The sequence below is a fragment of the Athene noctua genome, chromosome 1 (genome assembly GCF_965140245.1).
Source record: "Athene noctua chromosome 1, bAthNoc1.hap1.1, whole genome shotgun sequence".
Taxonomy (NCBI): domain Eukaryota; kingdom Metazoa; phylum Chordata; class Aves; order Strigiformes; family Strigidae; genus Athene; species Athene noctua.
In genome coordinates, this window is record NC_134037.1 from 192681965 (window position 1) to 192700127 (window position 18163).

The following is an 18163-nucleotide window of genomic DNA, read 5'->3' on the forward strand; positions in this document are numbered from 1 at the left end:
CACCTAAAATGGCACCTGCTTCCGCCCTCGCCTGGTGACCCCGCCCGCGGAGGGTGGGGTGTCCCCGCCGCCAACCCGCCCCCTCTCCCGTGACACACGCGTCAGGAGACGCGCCAGGGTGCGCCCGCCCCGCCCCGCCCCCTCGCCCGGTCCCGCCCCGCCCCTTCCCCCGCCCCCCCGCCCCTCCCCGAGGTGCTCCGCGCGCGCGCCGCGGCCCGGCCGGAGACACGGCGGACCCGCACCGGCTGCGGCAGCGCGATGACGGCGCGGCGGGAGGCGGCGGCGGCGCCCGGCTGCCCCGGCTCCCCCTTCCCTCGCGCCGGCAGCTGGGCGGCTGCCTGGCGGGGCGCGGCGCTGCGCTTCGCCTTGGCGGTGCTGCTCCACACGGCCCGGGCCGAGAAGGAAGGTGAGACCCAGATTCCCCTTTCTTGTCCTCCTCCTCCTCCTCCTCTTCCTCCGGCGGCGGCTGCTGGGCCGTTGACGGCCGCGGTCTGCGCGGCGGCGGCGGTGGGGTGGTGGGTTGGCGCCGTCGCGTACCGGGGGGCGGCCGGTGAGGCTGGCGGCCTTGCCGCCCCTTCCCCCTCGGCGGGCCGCCGGGTCCCGCTGCCCGCCGTGCGGCTGCCGCGCGGGGGGTCGCGGGCGCTGTCCATCGCCGTGTGTCCGTCCGTCCGTCCGTGTCCGACGTCCCCCGCCGCCACCCCCCCGCCCCCAGCCCCACCGCGGCTGCCGGGGTGCGCCGGCGGGTGTGGGGCGGGTGGGAGTGAGTGTGCGGCGGCGGGAGCAGTCGCTGACGTTGGGGCGAACTTGGGGTTTCTCCTCCCTGGCAGCGGCGGGGATGGGGCTGGAGCTGCCCTTTAAAAAGGAGAGAGGAGGAAGAAAGAGGGGAAAAGAAAAAAAAAAGGCTTTCTCGCGTTGAGCGGGTTTCCCTGCGGCAGGCTTCCTGCAGGAGACGGAGCCAAGCCAAACAGACGGGCAAACCTGCCTGTGAAAGGGCAAAAACGCACGCTGGGGAGTGACAGCGAGACCCCTTTTGCTTCCCTGAGCTTCTGACAGGTGTCTGACGCCTTCGTGAAGTCGATGGCGTTTTCTCCATACTTTAGAGAAAGTCGCACGGGGACGTTTTAACTCCTGGTGCCTTTGGTTTTGGCACATTGTCTTTTCATTGTGGTTTAACAAGGGAAAAAAGGCCCCGAGCGAAACACCTAAGCGTATTCCGTAGCATTGCTGAGAACGGCTTTCGAGCATTTCCAAGGTGCAGACTCATGGTCTACTTAGAAGTGTGGCTGTGTGGCGGTGTTAAAAAGCAGCAGATAAATGTATTACACAAGTAGGTGAAACAGATTTACTTCCGCCGACGTGAAAATTTACTTTTCAAGCAAGTTGCTGCACTGGAGGAGGGTATATTGGAAGGAGATTGAAATGTATCAGCCCAGATGAGGTCCGAGATGATGAAATAGAATAAGAATAAAAAAGAATAAAAAGAATATGGAATAGGAGTTTAGTGAGGGGGCCGTAGTCGTATGTCCAGTCCATACCAGAGGGAAAAAACGCATCCTGATAATGCACTTGTTGGAATATTATGTTGATATGCCTTTCATTTTCTAATGAAGGGCTCAAATTGAGTAATTTCCTAGTAACTTGTTTTTACAAACACGATGATGTTCATATTAAGGTGATTTTAAAAAATCAATTTTGTGTCACAGCCGCTCTTGTTGACTGGACTCTGTCTTCACAGAATTTGATGTTTAGGAAACAGTGTGAAGAAGATACAGTATCCTTAGAGTGATGAGAATTTTTAAGTCCATCAGGTCAGTCTGTAGTGTCTTGAGGTACTAGAAAAGTTCAGATGCTTCAGAAACACTAATTTTGATTGCATTCCTTTACAGTTAATAGTTTATATGAGTTTATAAGCTTTATCAGTGATGTCATATACCAGTATGATGGAATTGATTCATGCCCTAAAAGTTGTGACAGCTGGGGCCATGATTTGGCTTTGTTCATTTGTGAAGGAGATATTTTTTTTCTCTATGGACCTCCTTGGCATTCCTAGATAAACAAAGACAGGTTTAGATTCACAGAGTTTGAATGGATATGATTGAAGTTCTTGAAGAAAATGAAATAGTTTGTACTGATATAATTTCTTTCCATTGATACAGTCTATTACTTAAAACTTATCCCAGCAACACTTCTGTCATTTTCAGAATGAATTTGATTTTCATACAGAACACGGAGGTTTTTTTTTTTTGCTTTTCTGACTTCTGGCACTCGTTTTTCTTTCCAAGTTTTCTGCTGCTTGAGTGTAGTCCGAGTGATACATTTAAGCTCATAAGTCTGGGTTTGGTGTTTTGATTTTTTTTTTAATTAATCTTTTATGGACTCCTTAGAAGAATTCCTTGATGATTTGCATTTGTGGATTACACATTGAAAACTGTTGTCGTGGAGCCTTTCTTTTACTGAACGCAGTGCCTCTTTATACCCTGGATAAAAGAACAGTGGAGTTTTAAAACAAGACAAAGTCAAAAGTGACTTGTGAGATCCAGTCCCACTGGTCTTAAACTACAGTCTAAGGGGCAGTAACTGAGCAGAGAAGGACCAACTTGGACAGTGGGCTTTTAGACCAAAGTAGGAGCTCAAAATGAAACAGTAGTTCAGAAGAAAGTAGGAGGAGGGTGTTTCAGGCTCTGTCCTTCAGTGCCTTAGCTTCTACCAGTTTGTGTCAAGTTAAACATAGTAAGACAAGGTTTAAAAAAAAAAAAATCTGAAAGTAAGGAAATAGCTAGGAACATCCTTTCCATCTCCCAAATATGGACATACATGTTTCACTACAGCTGCAGGAAGGAAGCTGTGGAGAAGGATTAGAACTGAGGTTGTACATTCTTGCTCCTGTGCTATTTCTGCACTGCTGAGTCGAATGTGACTGTAGTAAGACACAGTGCAGTATGTATTCTGGAAAAGTTGCTACAGAAGAAAATAGATAGAAGCTGGTGCTAAGATGAGTGAGAGAAGAATAGATCAGAATATTACAAAATAAAGAGAAAAATGAAGGTGGAAGACACTGCTTTCCTCTTACCTTGCCTGTGCATGAGAAGAAACTGGGGGAAGGATGGAGCTGATGCACAGAAGAGTATGCTGGCTTCATTCTTCTATGGAGGAGGAGCAGCAAGCAGTTCTTTATGGAGCTGTCATGAGTAGGAAGAAGATTGATGCTGGAGTATTCCAGGTTGCAATTCAAGTTCCCAATCTTAGTTAACTACTTTGAGGGTAAAAATGTAACGTAAACAGCTTTGCCATTTGTAATAAAGCAAAACTGAAATCCTTTGTGTGTACAAGCTGTAAATCAGATTTGTGGGGAACAGTGCTATTGCTGTATGCTCTCTCTGTGCTGGAGAACTAGAACTTGTGGAAATTATCTGGTATCTGAACAAATATGAGAGCAGACAAAACTGCATGTGGACCAGCCAAAACTTAAACATCGATTTCAGACTAAACACTGATGTGTGATTTTTTTTTTTTTTTTTTTTTTTTTTTTCCTAGCTGAGTTTTCAGTGCCCATGTATTGCTGAGGAATAAGTAAAACTGAGAAGGGCGTAAAATTTTTTGTTTATTCTTTCACTTAGGAAATCTGTGAACCATAGCAAAAGAATGACATGGCAGGAAAAATACTCTTCATTGGGTCTCAAAAAGCCTCTTGCTATTTAGGAGGAGCAAAAATAATTTAAGAGTTTCTTGTGCAAATACATACAATTTTCAGGATTTTTGTCATTTCATTTTTTCCTGGTGTAATTATCATGTTCTGTATTGCCACATGGATTGAGGACAACTTTCAGTTTATATTTGAGAGTGTGTGGTTTTTGTTTTGGGTCTTATTTGTTTGGTTAGGGTTTTGGATTTATCTTTTAGTTGTACTTTTTGAGGGAAGGAACAGATGGACACACAACAGCCTTCTGGGTTTCAGGTTGAAGGAAGCCATAGTGATGCCATAAACGCCATGGTCAGTAAAAAGTTTTGAAGACGGATGTCTAACATCATCATGTTTTTTTACCTAAGAACTGTTTTGTGTTTGTTCCTTTATTTTTATTCATTTAAAATGATCTATATTTTTTAAAAAAATTTTATACATCGGTGATATAAATATATATTTTTGTAATCACTTTTTAATTGGCCAGCTGACTGAAAGCCTGTTGAGACTATTTTGGTAGTTCTTACTTACCTGCTCACAACATCGGTGCAATTAGAGCAAGGTTGATATTTAGCTGGATCTGGGAAAAATTTCTATTTAAACATCCAAGATCTGATACCAGATAGGTCAGTGAAAATGCAGAATGTTGTTCTTTTTTTTTTTTTTTTTTTCTTCTAAAGCTTGACATATTCTCTCATAACATCCTAGAAACTAAGATAGTTACTGAGTGTAAATGATAGGTAAAATAATCATGGAAGAGTTGGAGAGGTGGTGTCACTAGAACAGTGCACTGGGATGCTGCAGTTCTGGTTCCATTTTTGTCATTCTGTCTCATCTTGGGCAAGTAGCTTTTGGTTTTTACCAGTATCTAAAATGGCAATCCAGGATACTTCATATGAGTATCAAAAGTAGACTAATGCTGGAAGGTGATGTGGGAGAAAGCTTGTATGTTTAAAATAACATTATTAAAAAACTATTCATATATACTACTTGTTTGTCATATCCTGCTGTCAGAACTAATGTATAGCATGCTACGATTTATTTTAATGTTAATGTTTTGACCCTGACTTAAAATGTGATCTAGAGAGAATGACCTCAGTCAAACTGGAAGCACTCTAGCAGCTGAAGTAGCGCATCAAAATCATGAACAATATGAGGAAAACACAGTGAATAAGAATTGCCCATGCTATATTGTTGTGGTTTTGAAACTTAAGTATGGTATGGAAGAGCTCATTAGGCTTGCACTATGTCTTTGCTCTTGTAAGTGATTAAGACTAAGTGTGTGCTAGATTGAAGGGTCTCATGCTTGTCTGCAGAATCTTTGGGCTAAATTAAGCATTTGGAAAAATTGCGATGCAACGGGCAGGAAGTTGAGACCCCGTGTTCTCTGTGACCTGTGTAATCTTGTAATGGTTGCTATTACCTCCTCTGCATCTCTCCCTCACAGTGTCCAGTTATATTGCACATGTGAGGCAGACGGAGGTAACCTCACCTGTAGAGGTCGATTGAAGGATAGTGTGCTGTGGTTCAAGGCCTTGGATTGTCGGCTGTTGAAGGAACTTGTGTATTTGTATAGTGCCTAACATGATGAAGCCCCTCCAAAGTTTGCAGAAATCTATAGGGATTACTTTAAATAAAGCTTTCAGTTGTGATTTTTATGATTGATTGCCAGTATTGCAATAGGGGTTACTTTGAGTCATTTGGATACACTTGTGCATGTTAAAATTTTGGCTATTTTCAGCAAAGCTTGGACATTTGCAGTGTGTCTCTTTATTTCAAAACCTACCCAATTTTGTTCTGCTTAAAGTGATACATGTTCTGATTCTGTGGTGTGATTTACTAAGTTTATAAGTATAAAGAATCTTTCAAACTGTAAACTTGGTAAATCATGTGGGAGTTTGACAGTGAATGGTGGATGCTGTGGTTTGTGCATAACCAGCAGTAAAAGTTGTGTGACTGAAGCGCAGGCTAGAACCAGTTTGGTTTGTTCCTGTGTTTGTGGGTTTGGCAAGAATAAAAGTCAATAAAGATCCGTTTTATTTCTCTTGCTAGTAACTGCTATCCAGTGTCTGACTATGTCCGTCTACAGTATGAACTTATCTGGCTGTAACAACAGGAGCTGCAAGAAAGTGTCTTTTTTTTTTCTCTAAAAGACAGCATTTGAAGTAAATGTGCACTCTTGATAGTAAGTGCAGGTACTCAGAACTGGACTGGGTACTAACTTGAGCAGCCTAACAAGACCCGCTCTGACCAGGTGGCTGGGCTGGAGGCCTCTGGGGTCACTTCCAGCCTGTGTTATCCCATAGTTCTGAAAGGTCAGTGCTTTGGGTGCTTATTACAAAAGTAGGTGATTCAATCTGTTCACCTGTGGCAGTCACCAAATTTGAGTTTAAACTATAGTTACTTTAACAATATTTTCTGTTTTTTCTAAAAATGTGTTAGTCATCATTTTTAATTATTATTACCAAGATAGAGAATGCAGAATTTCTTCTTGCATAGGGTGTATATTAGTGCATCGCTGGAATGGCCTTTATTTTGTGATTGACTTGTTTGGTATTAGTAATCTATTTTGTTAAATTGGAAATAGGAATAGAATTTAATTTAGATTGCTCACTGTTGCCCACCTTTCCTATATGGAGGAACTGTTTAACAAAGAGTCTGGATACAGAGGGGTTAATTCTTGACACCAACTTCCCCTTTTCCATTTCATAAAGCTTATAAACTGAAAATGTAGATGCCTGTTTAGGAAACCAAAGGAACTAGTGACCATGAGAGTTAAAGAGGAGATATTTATCTTTCTAGTCATAAATACAGGCAAACAATAATCCTGTGTCGGATATGGGTTTGTTAGAGGCAGCTGGTAAAATTTTAACATGTGATGCAAGAATGTTGGCCATTTCTGTTTTCTGAACTATGTGAAGTAATTAGTTATTTACTGACTGTAGCAAGGATGTGATGCAGCATCTGCACTTAACACTTTTTAAAAATCTGTCTTTAACATTTTCTGTTAAGCAGGCTTGAATAACTTGTGCTCTGGAGTATTAAAGGGGCTAAACCAGGATTGTGCACACTAGCACTCTTGCTCTCTTTTTAAAAACTTTGGATGTAATGGGGAAATAGCAAAGATCTGAAGGATTGCAGTGTAATTCCACTCTCTGAAAAGGAGGAAAAAAAAGGAGTTTTACACTAGTTTGAGATTTTCCTGCTATGTTTACCAGATCTGTCTTATCACTAGGACTATCATAGAGGGATTTTTAATACCTCTCCTCCTACTGCCTGGCATGCATAGCAGTAGAGAACCATCAGAGAACAACTGGCGTTTTACTGTAGTTGTTGATCTGGTTTCAAGGATACCTGAATGAAATGTAATGGAAGGAGGTACACAGGAAATGAAACTATGTACTTGACAGCTCCTTCTGTCTGTGTATTGTATGAAGTTACAAAATGTTTTTTAATCGAACTGTTCAGCTGACTAATACAGCATGCTTAGGTTTTTAAAGTTATTTGACAAATGTATCCATTAACTATTCATCATAAAGCAATCCCATCTAACAGTGATGCATTAAGGCTTATCTGAGGGTTTTTCAGTTGAACATGTAGATCTACCTATCTATGTTGCACTGTACAGATTTGGTGTAGTAGAATGTGCACAGACTTAATTTTAAAAGTAATTTTAAAAATCCCAAACAGTCCTTGGTTGTAGAGTTTTAAAGTTATTTAAATCAGGAAGTACAGCTAATAGTGGTGTTAAACAGATTAAATCACCATTTGAGGGAGTAATGATAGGAGACAAAGTTGTAGACAAGCATGTTACTGATTTAAATAATTTGAAACACTCATTTCCACTAAACCTCTTATACACCCACTGTTCATCAACTTGACTCTTTAGATCCATAGATCTGAAGTAAAATGGAGTCCTTGTAGAGTGAGGTGGTAGTGAATAAAAAAAATGGCTGAGAAAAGGTCTTAAAGAGGAGGTTTTTAAAGAGGGAGTTTTAGCTATTGAAAACAGAAAGCTTTCTGTTGGCAGCTTTTGTTGGAAGCATCTCAGGGTAGTTTTCTCAGTGTGAAATTGGATGGCCTCAGCATAGTTTGATGTGACTGGCTGATGAAATTTCTTCATTTTGTAATAGGTGAGCTGCAGACTGAAAATGTCTGGCTCAGACTGAAGATGATAGAAGATATTGATAATGAGATAAAGAAATCGGCTATTTTTCATGACCTCATCTTCCACGAGGGGATTTTTGGGCCCTGCATTTGAGATGTTGATGTAGTATGTTAAGTGAATTTAAAAACTGGTTATCTGAAGCTTGTAAATAAATATGAAATCATCTAGCAGTACAGAAAAATGAATTGGTGATTTACACCAAAATACTGTACAAATATTTGCAGGTGTAATTTGTAGATAATAGAAGCTATCCAGGCAACTAGATAAACTGCAGGGTGTTTGCTGGGAATAAACAGAAACCAGTGGTTCATGCTCTACCTTGGAGACTGGTTACAAGGAGTTTCTCCTGGCTCTATTCTGGGACCTGTCCTGCTTAATATCTTTGTCACTGATCTAGAGTTGGAGTGTACCAAATCTGGGGAGCAGTCAGTATGCTCAAGGACAGGGCTGCATTTCAGAGAGATCTAAACAGGACAGAGCAGTGAGCTGATGGGACCTTCATAAAATCCAAAAACAACAAACGAAAAGTCCTTCATATGGGACAGAATAACCACTTGCAGGGGTATAGCTGGAAATGCTGTACCTGAATCAGCAATATACCCTGGCAGCGTACAGGAATGTAGCCACTAGACTGAACAAAGTGATTATTCCTGTTTACTCAGCACTTAATAGTCCACACCTAAACCACTGCATCCAGTTTTGCTCTGTACTGTCCTGCTGGAAGGTGGCAAAGATGTTCAGTGGGCATGTGACCTATAAAGAGAGGCTCAGGGACCCAAAGCTGCATGGAGATGAGGCTTTGGAGGGACCTTGTGGCAGCCTGCCAATATCAAAGTAGAGGTTATGAAGAAAATGGAGCCAGACTCCTCACACAGATTCATGGCAGGAGCCTGAAAGACAATGGCCATAAAGTGAAACAGGGAATGCTTGTTTTGCATCAGGAGGTGCTGGTCTGTGATGATCTGAGTAAGAAAGGCACTCAGACACTGTAAAATATCATTGAAAATGCTGTTTATTGGAGTTAACACTATAAAGAGAATAATATAGATAGGATTCCCAACATCAAAACATATGTAAGATTGAGTTCTGCAGCATTAAACAGGCCTCCAGTACATGTGCAACATACTGTGCAGACCCCATCCATAGAAATGGTTGCCCCCACTTGGTTCTTCAGGATGGATTTCCTTACAAGAAAACAACTCTATTCATCATTTCTACTGTCAAGCAGAAAGGGTGCCCACATGAGAACTTCTAGCTGCACTTTTAGATAAGTCAGGGCCACCCAGGTGGCATAATCACCAGTACTAAGTGGGAGCTGCCTGCAGGCTCCTCTGTTACAGGGAGCTGGCTGAGCTCGTCCTGCAGCCGAGGGCTATGTGCAGCACAGCATGGGCCTGAAAGCCTGTATGTGCAGCATAGCACAGGTAAGGACCTGCTCAGATTAGCTCTTGTTTGGATCACTAACTTCTCAATGTATTATGGGCTTCCTGTCAGGACTGCTACAATATTCTGGCTTTGCACAATGAGGACATATTTTGCCATGAGAACAGTTGGGCGCTGAAACAGATTCCCTAGAGAGATGGTGGAATCACTGGCTTTGGAGGTTTTTCAAGGCATAGCTAAACAAAAGCCTAAGCAACATAATTCAAATTCAGCGTTCACCGTGCCTCAGCAGAAGGTTGAGCTGGACGAATTGTAATGTCCATTTCACCCTGAATTGCTCTGTCTCTGTGTTTTGGGTCTCCCTCTTGACCTTAAAAACTTGGTTGGAAGTTGAGATAACTTTGTCGTAACTGATGGGACTATCTGTAAGACGAGAAAATTCTGAGTTTCCACGTAACTCCATAGTGAAATCAGTGCTCTGTAGTAGTAATTTAGATATAATTTAGATAGAAGCAGTTACAATTGGATCTAGGAAGTTTCATGTGTCACTGCATCACTAAAGAAATGTGGTCATAGAATGAAAAAAAAACCCTGTCGGCCCTTCCTTGTTTCTGTATTCATGCATCATATAGGCTTTATTTGTCCTCTAGTTTTAATTCTTTCTCTTGAAAAATTTGTTTCACCAGGAATATTTGTATGCTATCTTTCATGCAAAGGATAATATAGCTATTAGTTTCCATCTTTGCTAGCTGCTGGCGATGTGACAATAAATTGGATTGTGGATGACATGTTAATATACAAGATGTATTAAAGTAATACTTAACAACCTGCACAACTCGTATATCTGAGAAAATACTGAGAGATCTGGATATTGAATGTTGCCAAGTTTGTTCCTTTGCATCAGGAGGCATGGAGGATGTGGTTTTTACTGAAAATCATTTCCTCCTTGTAAGTTTGCTTCAGTGTTCTGGATTTGTGTGTAACTTCAGTCTGTGGAGCCAGTAATGGGCATAAATAACCATTATCTGGTGAGACCCTTGCCCCCAGGCATCCTGCTACTTAATTTGGTGATAGAAAGCACTGAGACACTTCTTGCCCTCTGAATTGTTGCTCCAAAATACAAGTTGATAAGGTGTGTGGAGAACTTTTATATTATGATATAGCTGCTTTTGTATTATCATATAGCTTGTCAGTTGCCTTTCATATGGCTTAAGTAGGTCGTGATGTGCCCAAATAGATTTGGCTAAACTCTTTCTTCCAGTATAATGAAAAGATTAATAAATTCCTTGTTTGGGGGGAAACCTGGTTATGTCTGATGCTGAAGGAGAGCTAGTTTTCACTGACTGAATCTTCATAGGTGAAGTTACTCTGCCATTTAGTGCTACTGAATATCGTTATCTGATGGAGAAAAGACTAAAACAAACTTCAGTTCATCAGGGAAAATTTGATCAGAGTTCCAGTACTTGATGAGTCCCATGAATTTTTCCTTTGATTAAATTGAATTTCTCTAGGGAAAAAGACATTAGAGTAAGGAACTCAGAAATTGAATGAAAAAATTATTTATTTAGCATGATTTAATTGTGTTTTAAAAGCATCTGTACTGAGAAAAAGGAATTTAATGCTGAAGGGCTATTTAATCTAGAAAAGTTGTGCATATTTAGGTTGAAACTTGGTGCTAGGCATGTCAAAGTAGAAATGAGAGGTATTTTGGGGTGAAGATAATTGACTGTTATCTTAGTTAAGGGGCAGCTTAGTGGTGTGGAGTATTTGCAGTCTTTAAAGCAGAATTAGATGTCTCTTCAAAATGTATTCTGTAACTAAGCCTAAGGATTTGGAATTATTGGGTGAAATTGTGATCTGTTTTGCACAGGGTGTCAGCCTAGGTCATCGTAGCAGTTTCTGAAAGAGTCTGGCCAGAAGAGATTATTTACTTCTGAGGGGTAACTGCTTCCAAGGTATTTGGAATGAATTTAATTTCTGCAGTTAAACATAGTTAAGCATTTAATTTCAATATACCTACTTGCACCTTTAACTTCTTATTAATGTTTTCAGATATTTATTTTTCCCCAGAACAGGAATTCTCCTCTTTTATTTAATTCTTCTTGCCCTATATCTTTATCTTCTTTCACAACTTGCTGCAGTAATTCTCCACCCATTTCTTTTCTGGCTTTATCAGACATTGAGGCCAACTTTTTGCTGCTGGTCTGTGTTCCTACATGGCGAGTCAGCATACTGCATTGCTAAACAATCAATAAGTAGCATTACTGCTGCATCATTAACACTAGGGCTTTAACATAAGGCTTTTCCTACCTTTTCTTGACCTTTGATCATTGTATTTATAGACTTTGTATGGTAGCTGATTATCTTGCTGCTCTTTTACTTGTCCTCCAGGCTTAATAGTGGACACTTGAGTAACAGTTGCCACATGAGCACAGAGAGGGTGGAAATACTGTGTTCCTCCCTCCCAAAGATAATTCTCTTCAGTTACAATTTGAACAAGTCGTAAGTGTTATGCAGCAAAATCTAAATTAATGTGTTGTCCAAGTTCTCTTGCTGTTCTATAAATTCATGCAGTTCCACCCTGATAAGTGACTAAAAAAATTTTGAAAAGCGGGTGGGTGGCAGGATCCGGGCAGGGAGGAGAGTAGAAGTGTTGTCACTCAGTAGGTCACTGTTGCTGTGTCATAACACTGGTTGAGTGATACAAAACATCTTCTGTAGCAGGTAACAAGGTAGGAGTAGGGATTGAAAACTGAGCAGTGTCCACTGAGCATAAGCTGTAGCTCTTACCTGGTTGCATTTGCATTTCTAGTAAGACATTTAGATGTTGGGGGGTATCTGCTGGTGGTGTTGTCTTTCTGTTTTGTGGGGTTTATTTGGAAACTCTGAAAATCCCATTCTCCTTCCTCTTTTCTACAGTGTAGAGAACAATTCTTGTGCTCTGTGTGGGTTTATTAAGGTCATTATGTACCTTTTAAGTAGGTCTTTGCACTGTGTCGACACAATTTTTTTGAGTAAGTGGGTTTCATGGGTCTGTTCAGTGGCTGATTTTGTAAGAGTGCAAGTTTGGAAGGCTGACGTTAATGCTAATAGTTACAATTATTGTCAGTTAATGCACTGTTCTTCTGAGGCTGCAGAATCTGTGAACTATCACTTCCTGTAAACTACATCTTAAATGTTTCTATATGCTGAAAAGGTTAGAAATCCAATAAGTCCATGTTGTCTGTGCACACATCGATTTGCAGTGCTACATGAGTAGTAAAACTTATTGCCACCGTTAAAAGTTTATGATCTAAAATCTGAGAACTGAACTGTGATGAAGATTTAAGAATAGTTTGAAGGGGCTGCTCTGCTGCTTTCCCTCTCTCATTGCAGGACAGGTTGTCTTGTTTTTGAGGCTAGTTCCAATTAATTTTATGTCTGTACAATCCCAATCATGACAAAGTTATAGAGGTATAATCTAATTTAGCATATTGAAACTTTAAAATATTTAAAATCGCCATCATTAGAAAGAATAAAACCCCATAATTTGTATGGCCCAAAGCCAGAAAAAAGGATGCTATTTACAAATGTTGCATTTCTCTTTCACTTCCTTTTAATTTTTTCCCTCTTCTAAAATGATTTATGAGAAGTTTCCATTACTATTGGAAGTGTTGTTCTATTTGGCTTGAAAACAACGTGCTAAAGTCTTTCTCCAAATGAGAGAATTATTTCTCCTTTTTCTTTTATTTAAAAATAAGTTTTCTCATTCATAACCCCCCTATGAAATCTTCATTAAAAAAAGATTGGATATTATATTCAGAGAAGTATTTTTGGAGCCCGCAATTAAGTGTCTTTGGAGGAACAAATGAAATTATTGAACTGTTTAGAAGTAAAGCACCAACTTATGCAGATATTTTTAATAGGTGTTTTAAAGCATCTAGCAACTTTTAAAGTAGTCTTTGATTGTATTTTTTTTTTAAATGAAGTTTTATGATATTTATTGCTACATCTGAAATAGATTATTTTGGTCAGTGGCAGATACATTTTTAAACATTACAAAAAAAGCCTAATGTAAAAATTGCTCTAGCTGAAGTGGATGAAAATGCAAATTTCTCTACGGTGGAAATACAGGTTGAGTACAGAATAAGCACCTTAGAATAAAGGTATTTGAATAATGTGTGATTCTTTTTTCTGTCCATATAAAATTATCTAAAGTACCTTTCTTAAAAAATAACGAAAGAAAAGCAGACTGCTAGGTGTAGTATGTTACTTTCAGTGGGTTTTTTGTTTCTAGATATGTTTCTGTAGTTTTATTGTAAGGATATATCTGCTACACAACACATCCAATCAGTGCAAGTTCCATAAAAGAAACCTTCAAGCGGTTGGGCCATCTCCTGAAGTGTGAAACAAATGTCTTGAGCCAGATGTGTGAACTGTGTCTTTAGGACTGAGACCCACATTCTTCCTTTCTCAGACTAAGCAGTAGCTTCATTGTCTGTCTGGGGCCTGTGTTCTGAATCAGAATTGTGCTGTCACTTTCTGTTTTGTAGCTGGCTTTAAAAACTGAATTGATTACTGAAATCCTAAAACTCTGCATCAGTCTTAAGTAAGGGGAAAAGAGATGAGTTGATGAATGCAATGTGACAGCTCTCCTAACTAGGAAAGAGCCTTGCTGTGTAAAGAAGATTGTCTTGTATCTAAAGTCAAAAATGACACATGAGTAAGTTAGTGGAAGATTATATGTAGACTTAGTTGGGTAATGGTGTATACACTCAAATTTGTGCTGTTGTGTGCATAAAATACAAATTATTTGATCGTTTTCTCCCCCTCACTGTGGAATAGAGACTCGTGTGCTCAGGTATTGCAGTGCAGGTGATCTGCTGTCTCTGCTTAGTGTGTATTAACTTGGGCATAGGTTTGTGCATATGAACTTACTCGAGTATCTGTTGTATAAAGTCATACAAATAGTTTTTTATAATCAGTAGTACCAAATAATGTTTTTAGTGAAAATTTTATCATTTTGTTGTTTAAGTTAATGTATTGCTTTTGTTTCACATGATTAAAACATATTATCTAGGCATGTTCAGCTAGTATGTCAACAGAAAATAAAATTTAATAAGCTGGCTTTTTAAGGGATGATAATTAGGGGTTTTAATAAAGAAAAAATAATGTATTTCTATGTGACAGGACTTCAAAGTGAGTTATTTTTGCATATGATCTTTACTGGTTTGTGTAAATTTACTGTCTTGACTGTGATGGCTCTTCCCGAGGTCTGCTGGAAAAATTATCCATTTCCCATTGTTATGGACTATTGGAAAAGAAACAGGTGAATTGGCTATGTAAGTGCAAGAGGATTTAGCTGGAAAGGAAGCCTGCTGGCTGGTGGTTTTCTCTCAGAGCCTCCTGCCTGAGGTTCACTATGATCTTTTACCTTTACAGTGAACAGTCGTCTCTTGGGATGTAGGCTGAAATTCAGGCTGATAGATACACTGACTCTTCCGTCTTGGAGAATAGGCCTTTCTTTAAATAGCTTTTATTGTGTTCAACACTGAACTGGGATGTGTTTCTTGAGGTTCACCAGACTCTTGTATTCTTGAAGCCAATAAAAATGGTTGCTTGCATTACAGCATAATACTGTTTTTATTCATCTGTGTGGTATTCAATTTTTTTACAATGTAATTTTCCTTTCATAGTAATGTTATTTTATCATCTATATCCACCTGCCTGTATTTCACATGGGGCTCAATTTTCCACTGTTCAGGATGACTGAAATTGTGTGATTGCGCATAAGCAGTTAATTCATTGTCAAAGCTTTAAAACCAACTTGTCCAGTTTTAGTTGTGCTGTTTAACTGGTAGTGATACAAAAGCTGTAATTACAATTACATAGACAGAAGTAAATGACATTTAGCACATTGTAATTGGCTCATGTGGTTATAGTTACCTTGAAGTGAGCTTAGTCATAAAGACAAAGGGTTATAAACTAAACCTTTAAAAAACTTGGTGTAAATTAGGAGAGGTTTAAATAATCAATGTGGCCCTGTTTTATTAAATTGGTACACTATTTCCAGAATTTAGGGAAAATTAATAGACTAGGTGATACCAGGTTGTGTAACTACATCTTATAAGAAAGTTGCCTTAGACAAGAGTTAAGGGAGAAAATAGTTCTTACTAGCATGTAAGACCATATATAATGAACATAAAAATAAATGAAGGCACCATGTTCTGGAGTAAGTAATATTACTTACAGAACTAAATAATATTCCAGAATAGTGGTTTTGTAAGCATATGTGCCAGGATATGTGTTCCTGTTGAAAAAAAGAAAAAGAGAGTGGCTAAAGGAAAAAAAATTCACAAAGCCACCTTAAAAATCAATCTCAGTCAGAAGTAGGCCTCATAACCTGCAAACCATGGAGAACTTTTTTTTAATCATTGCACACCAAGACTCTTGGCATATTCAGTGGTCTCACATTACATGCAAATTTATTCTGTTATGTGTAATTCAGGCACATCTAAAGACTGGTGTTGGCTGAAGTGATTTATCTCCCAGTTTACTTTAGAAAACTGTAGGATTTTAAAATTTTCTTCCTGTTACATGATGCTTTATAGTTCTACTTTTTCTTATTTTATGCTAAAACCTAAAAGGCTTGGACCAGAGACAACGAAAATAGGAATGGGTTTGAGCAAAACTTGTTTGGTAGCTACATAAACTTGTGAGAAGATGCTGCTTAAGCTTTGAGGAATTTAAGTGAATTCAGTATCTCTTTAGGCCGCTGTTTCCATTTTCATTACTTAAGACATTGTCACATACTGTGATGCTGGAAAGGGCAGGGGAAAGTGTTTAGAAATCTACTAGTAATAATGACTAGATAGTGTTTTTACTGTTAGAGAAAGCTGCGGTTTTGGGAGCAGGGGTTATGGTTGTGGTGGTGTTTGTTTTGCCTTCTCTGAAAGAGTTTCAAAGAGTTTAGAAAATGCTTTCTGTAGAAAAAGGTGTTTTGGACCTACATTCACAGTGCTTTTTCTGGTATCTTTTATGAGCTTTTCATAGAAAAGCTGACTTGAGCAAAGAAGTTGAGCTTTAAAGGCTGTAAATTGAAAACAAACAAAATGAAACAACAGTATTTTTTGTTTAGTGTCACTTACATCACTTTTGTTAATAGTGACCTACTCTCTGAAAAGAGATACAGGATACACAAATTACAAGCTGGAAAAATTTGGCCCCGAAATCATTTAATATCCTAGCAGTGAGAATGACTAATATTGTCATGGATTCTCATGAATCTGATAAATTTGCTTCTTGGGGGTGCTTAAAAGGATAAAGGTTTTCTACTGAGAGGGATCTGCGTAGATCTGAGGTGAGGAGGAAAGGAAATGATGATTCTTCTGGCCTTGAAATGTGTAAATGTGAGTCTGTCCTTTTCCTTCTTTGGGTCCTGAACATGCTAATAACATTTAAAGTTTAACTAATAACTATTATAATCAACCTTCAGGTCTTCAATTGCCTGTAGGATCAGGAAGATAATTATTTTCCTAGTGTGTAATTTGGCTTCTTTGCTGATTTGTGCAGTGGCAGATCACACTGTGACAGCTGAAATGCTTCCTACCCCAAATGTTGTGCCCCTCTTGTAGCAGTTGCCAGTCACGTGGTAGGAGTGACCGAAATGGTACAGTCAGCAGTTCTTAATTTGCTGCAGTTTACTATTCCAGAGTATTAAAGTATTGAGTACGGTATTAGACTGATAATGGAGCATGATGGTATCAGCCTGGACTTTGGGAAGAAGTTTTTCCAGAAGTTGTTAGGGACTTTGCAGAAACAGTCATCTTCATCTGTAGCATGGGGAATGGTTCACCTAATAAAGCATGCCCAAGTGATCTCATACTTAATTGCTTTCAGAGTCTTTTGGCATTGATAATAACCTATTCTCTATTGATGACATTCATATTTTGTGTAAAAGACTATTTTTGGACTTGACCTGCAGAAGTTTGTGAATTTACTTAGCTCAGGTGCCACAGGTGCAAATGGTGAGCAACTGCTTCTAATTCTGGAATAGGCAAATCCCCAGAAGGAAGGGTTCTTCTTGTCGGTCGTCATCTGCATTACACTTTGAAGAAGCCTTTGTCCTCTCTGTTGTCCATATTAGACAGTTTTGAGAGCTGCTCTTACAGGGATTTGGCTGATTCTTTATGACTCGTCAGTGGAGCCTTTTTAAAATGTAATTAGCTTTGCCTCATTTGAATGAGGTGACTGGTTCAGTCATCCTGAATTGAGATTCTGAGAAGTCAGTTGCAAAAACAAGCTTTCATCTCACAAAGGTGTAGATATTTAGTTGTAATTTCCTTCTTTTTTGAAATAACTGATAAAGTAGAAACAAAGGCTTGGAAGGTAGTCTAAAACAAAGTCAAAGGTATAACCACAGAAATGTCATCACAGCCTCAACTGAGATGCCACTGCTGTGAAGTGGCCAAGAGCCAAGCTTTGCAGTGCATCTGACTTCACCTGGCACTAACTGTCATCTGCTCTCTCAAAACATTTCTTAAATGATATAATGATGAATGGCACTTCTGTTTAACAGTGTCATCCCCTCAAAATGTTCTGTAGCATCTGTTGCTTTGTTCATAATCTGCAACAAAGATGAAATAACTGAAGAGTGGCTGAGAAAGTGTTTGGAGTTTACAGAAGGGCTGCCTGCGTTCAAGCTGATTGAGTAGAAAGCTTTGGGTAGTTTTTGTGGGCTTCTGTGTGTGTTATCCTTGTGGAAGAATTGTTGCTACTTTCTGCTGTTTGTACCTACAGTGTACCATATTTAAAATGGGTAAAAAGCCTTAGGAAAATGCTAAGAATTTGTGATTTGATGAAATACCCCTTTATGTTTTACTTGTTGATAGATTATGAATAGAAAAAAGCTGTTTTCTAATGATTTTTTGTTTGTATCTGATGCCACGATCAAG

At 39.5% G+C, this 18163-nt stretch overlaps 1 protein-coding gene across 1 annotated transcript in view; it reads left to right on the top strand.

Moving 5' to 3' along the window:
- Window positions 1-230: 230 nt before the first annotated feature.
- Window positions 231-18163, top strand: part of TMEM131 (transmembrane protein 131) — a 99624-nt gene continuing 81691 nt past the window's right edge. Inside the window, exon 1 of the mRNA XM_074908449.1 lies at window positions 231-406. Within this exon, the coding sequence (XP_074764550.1) occupies window positions 259-406 (148 nt within the window). The 5' untranslated portion in view covers window positions 231-258. The remainder of the gene's footprint in view (window positions 407-18163) is intronic.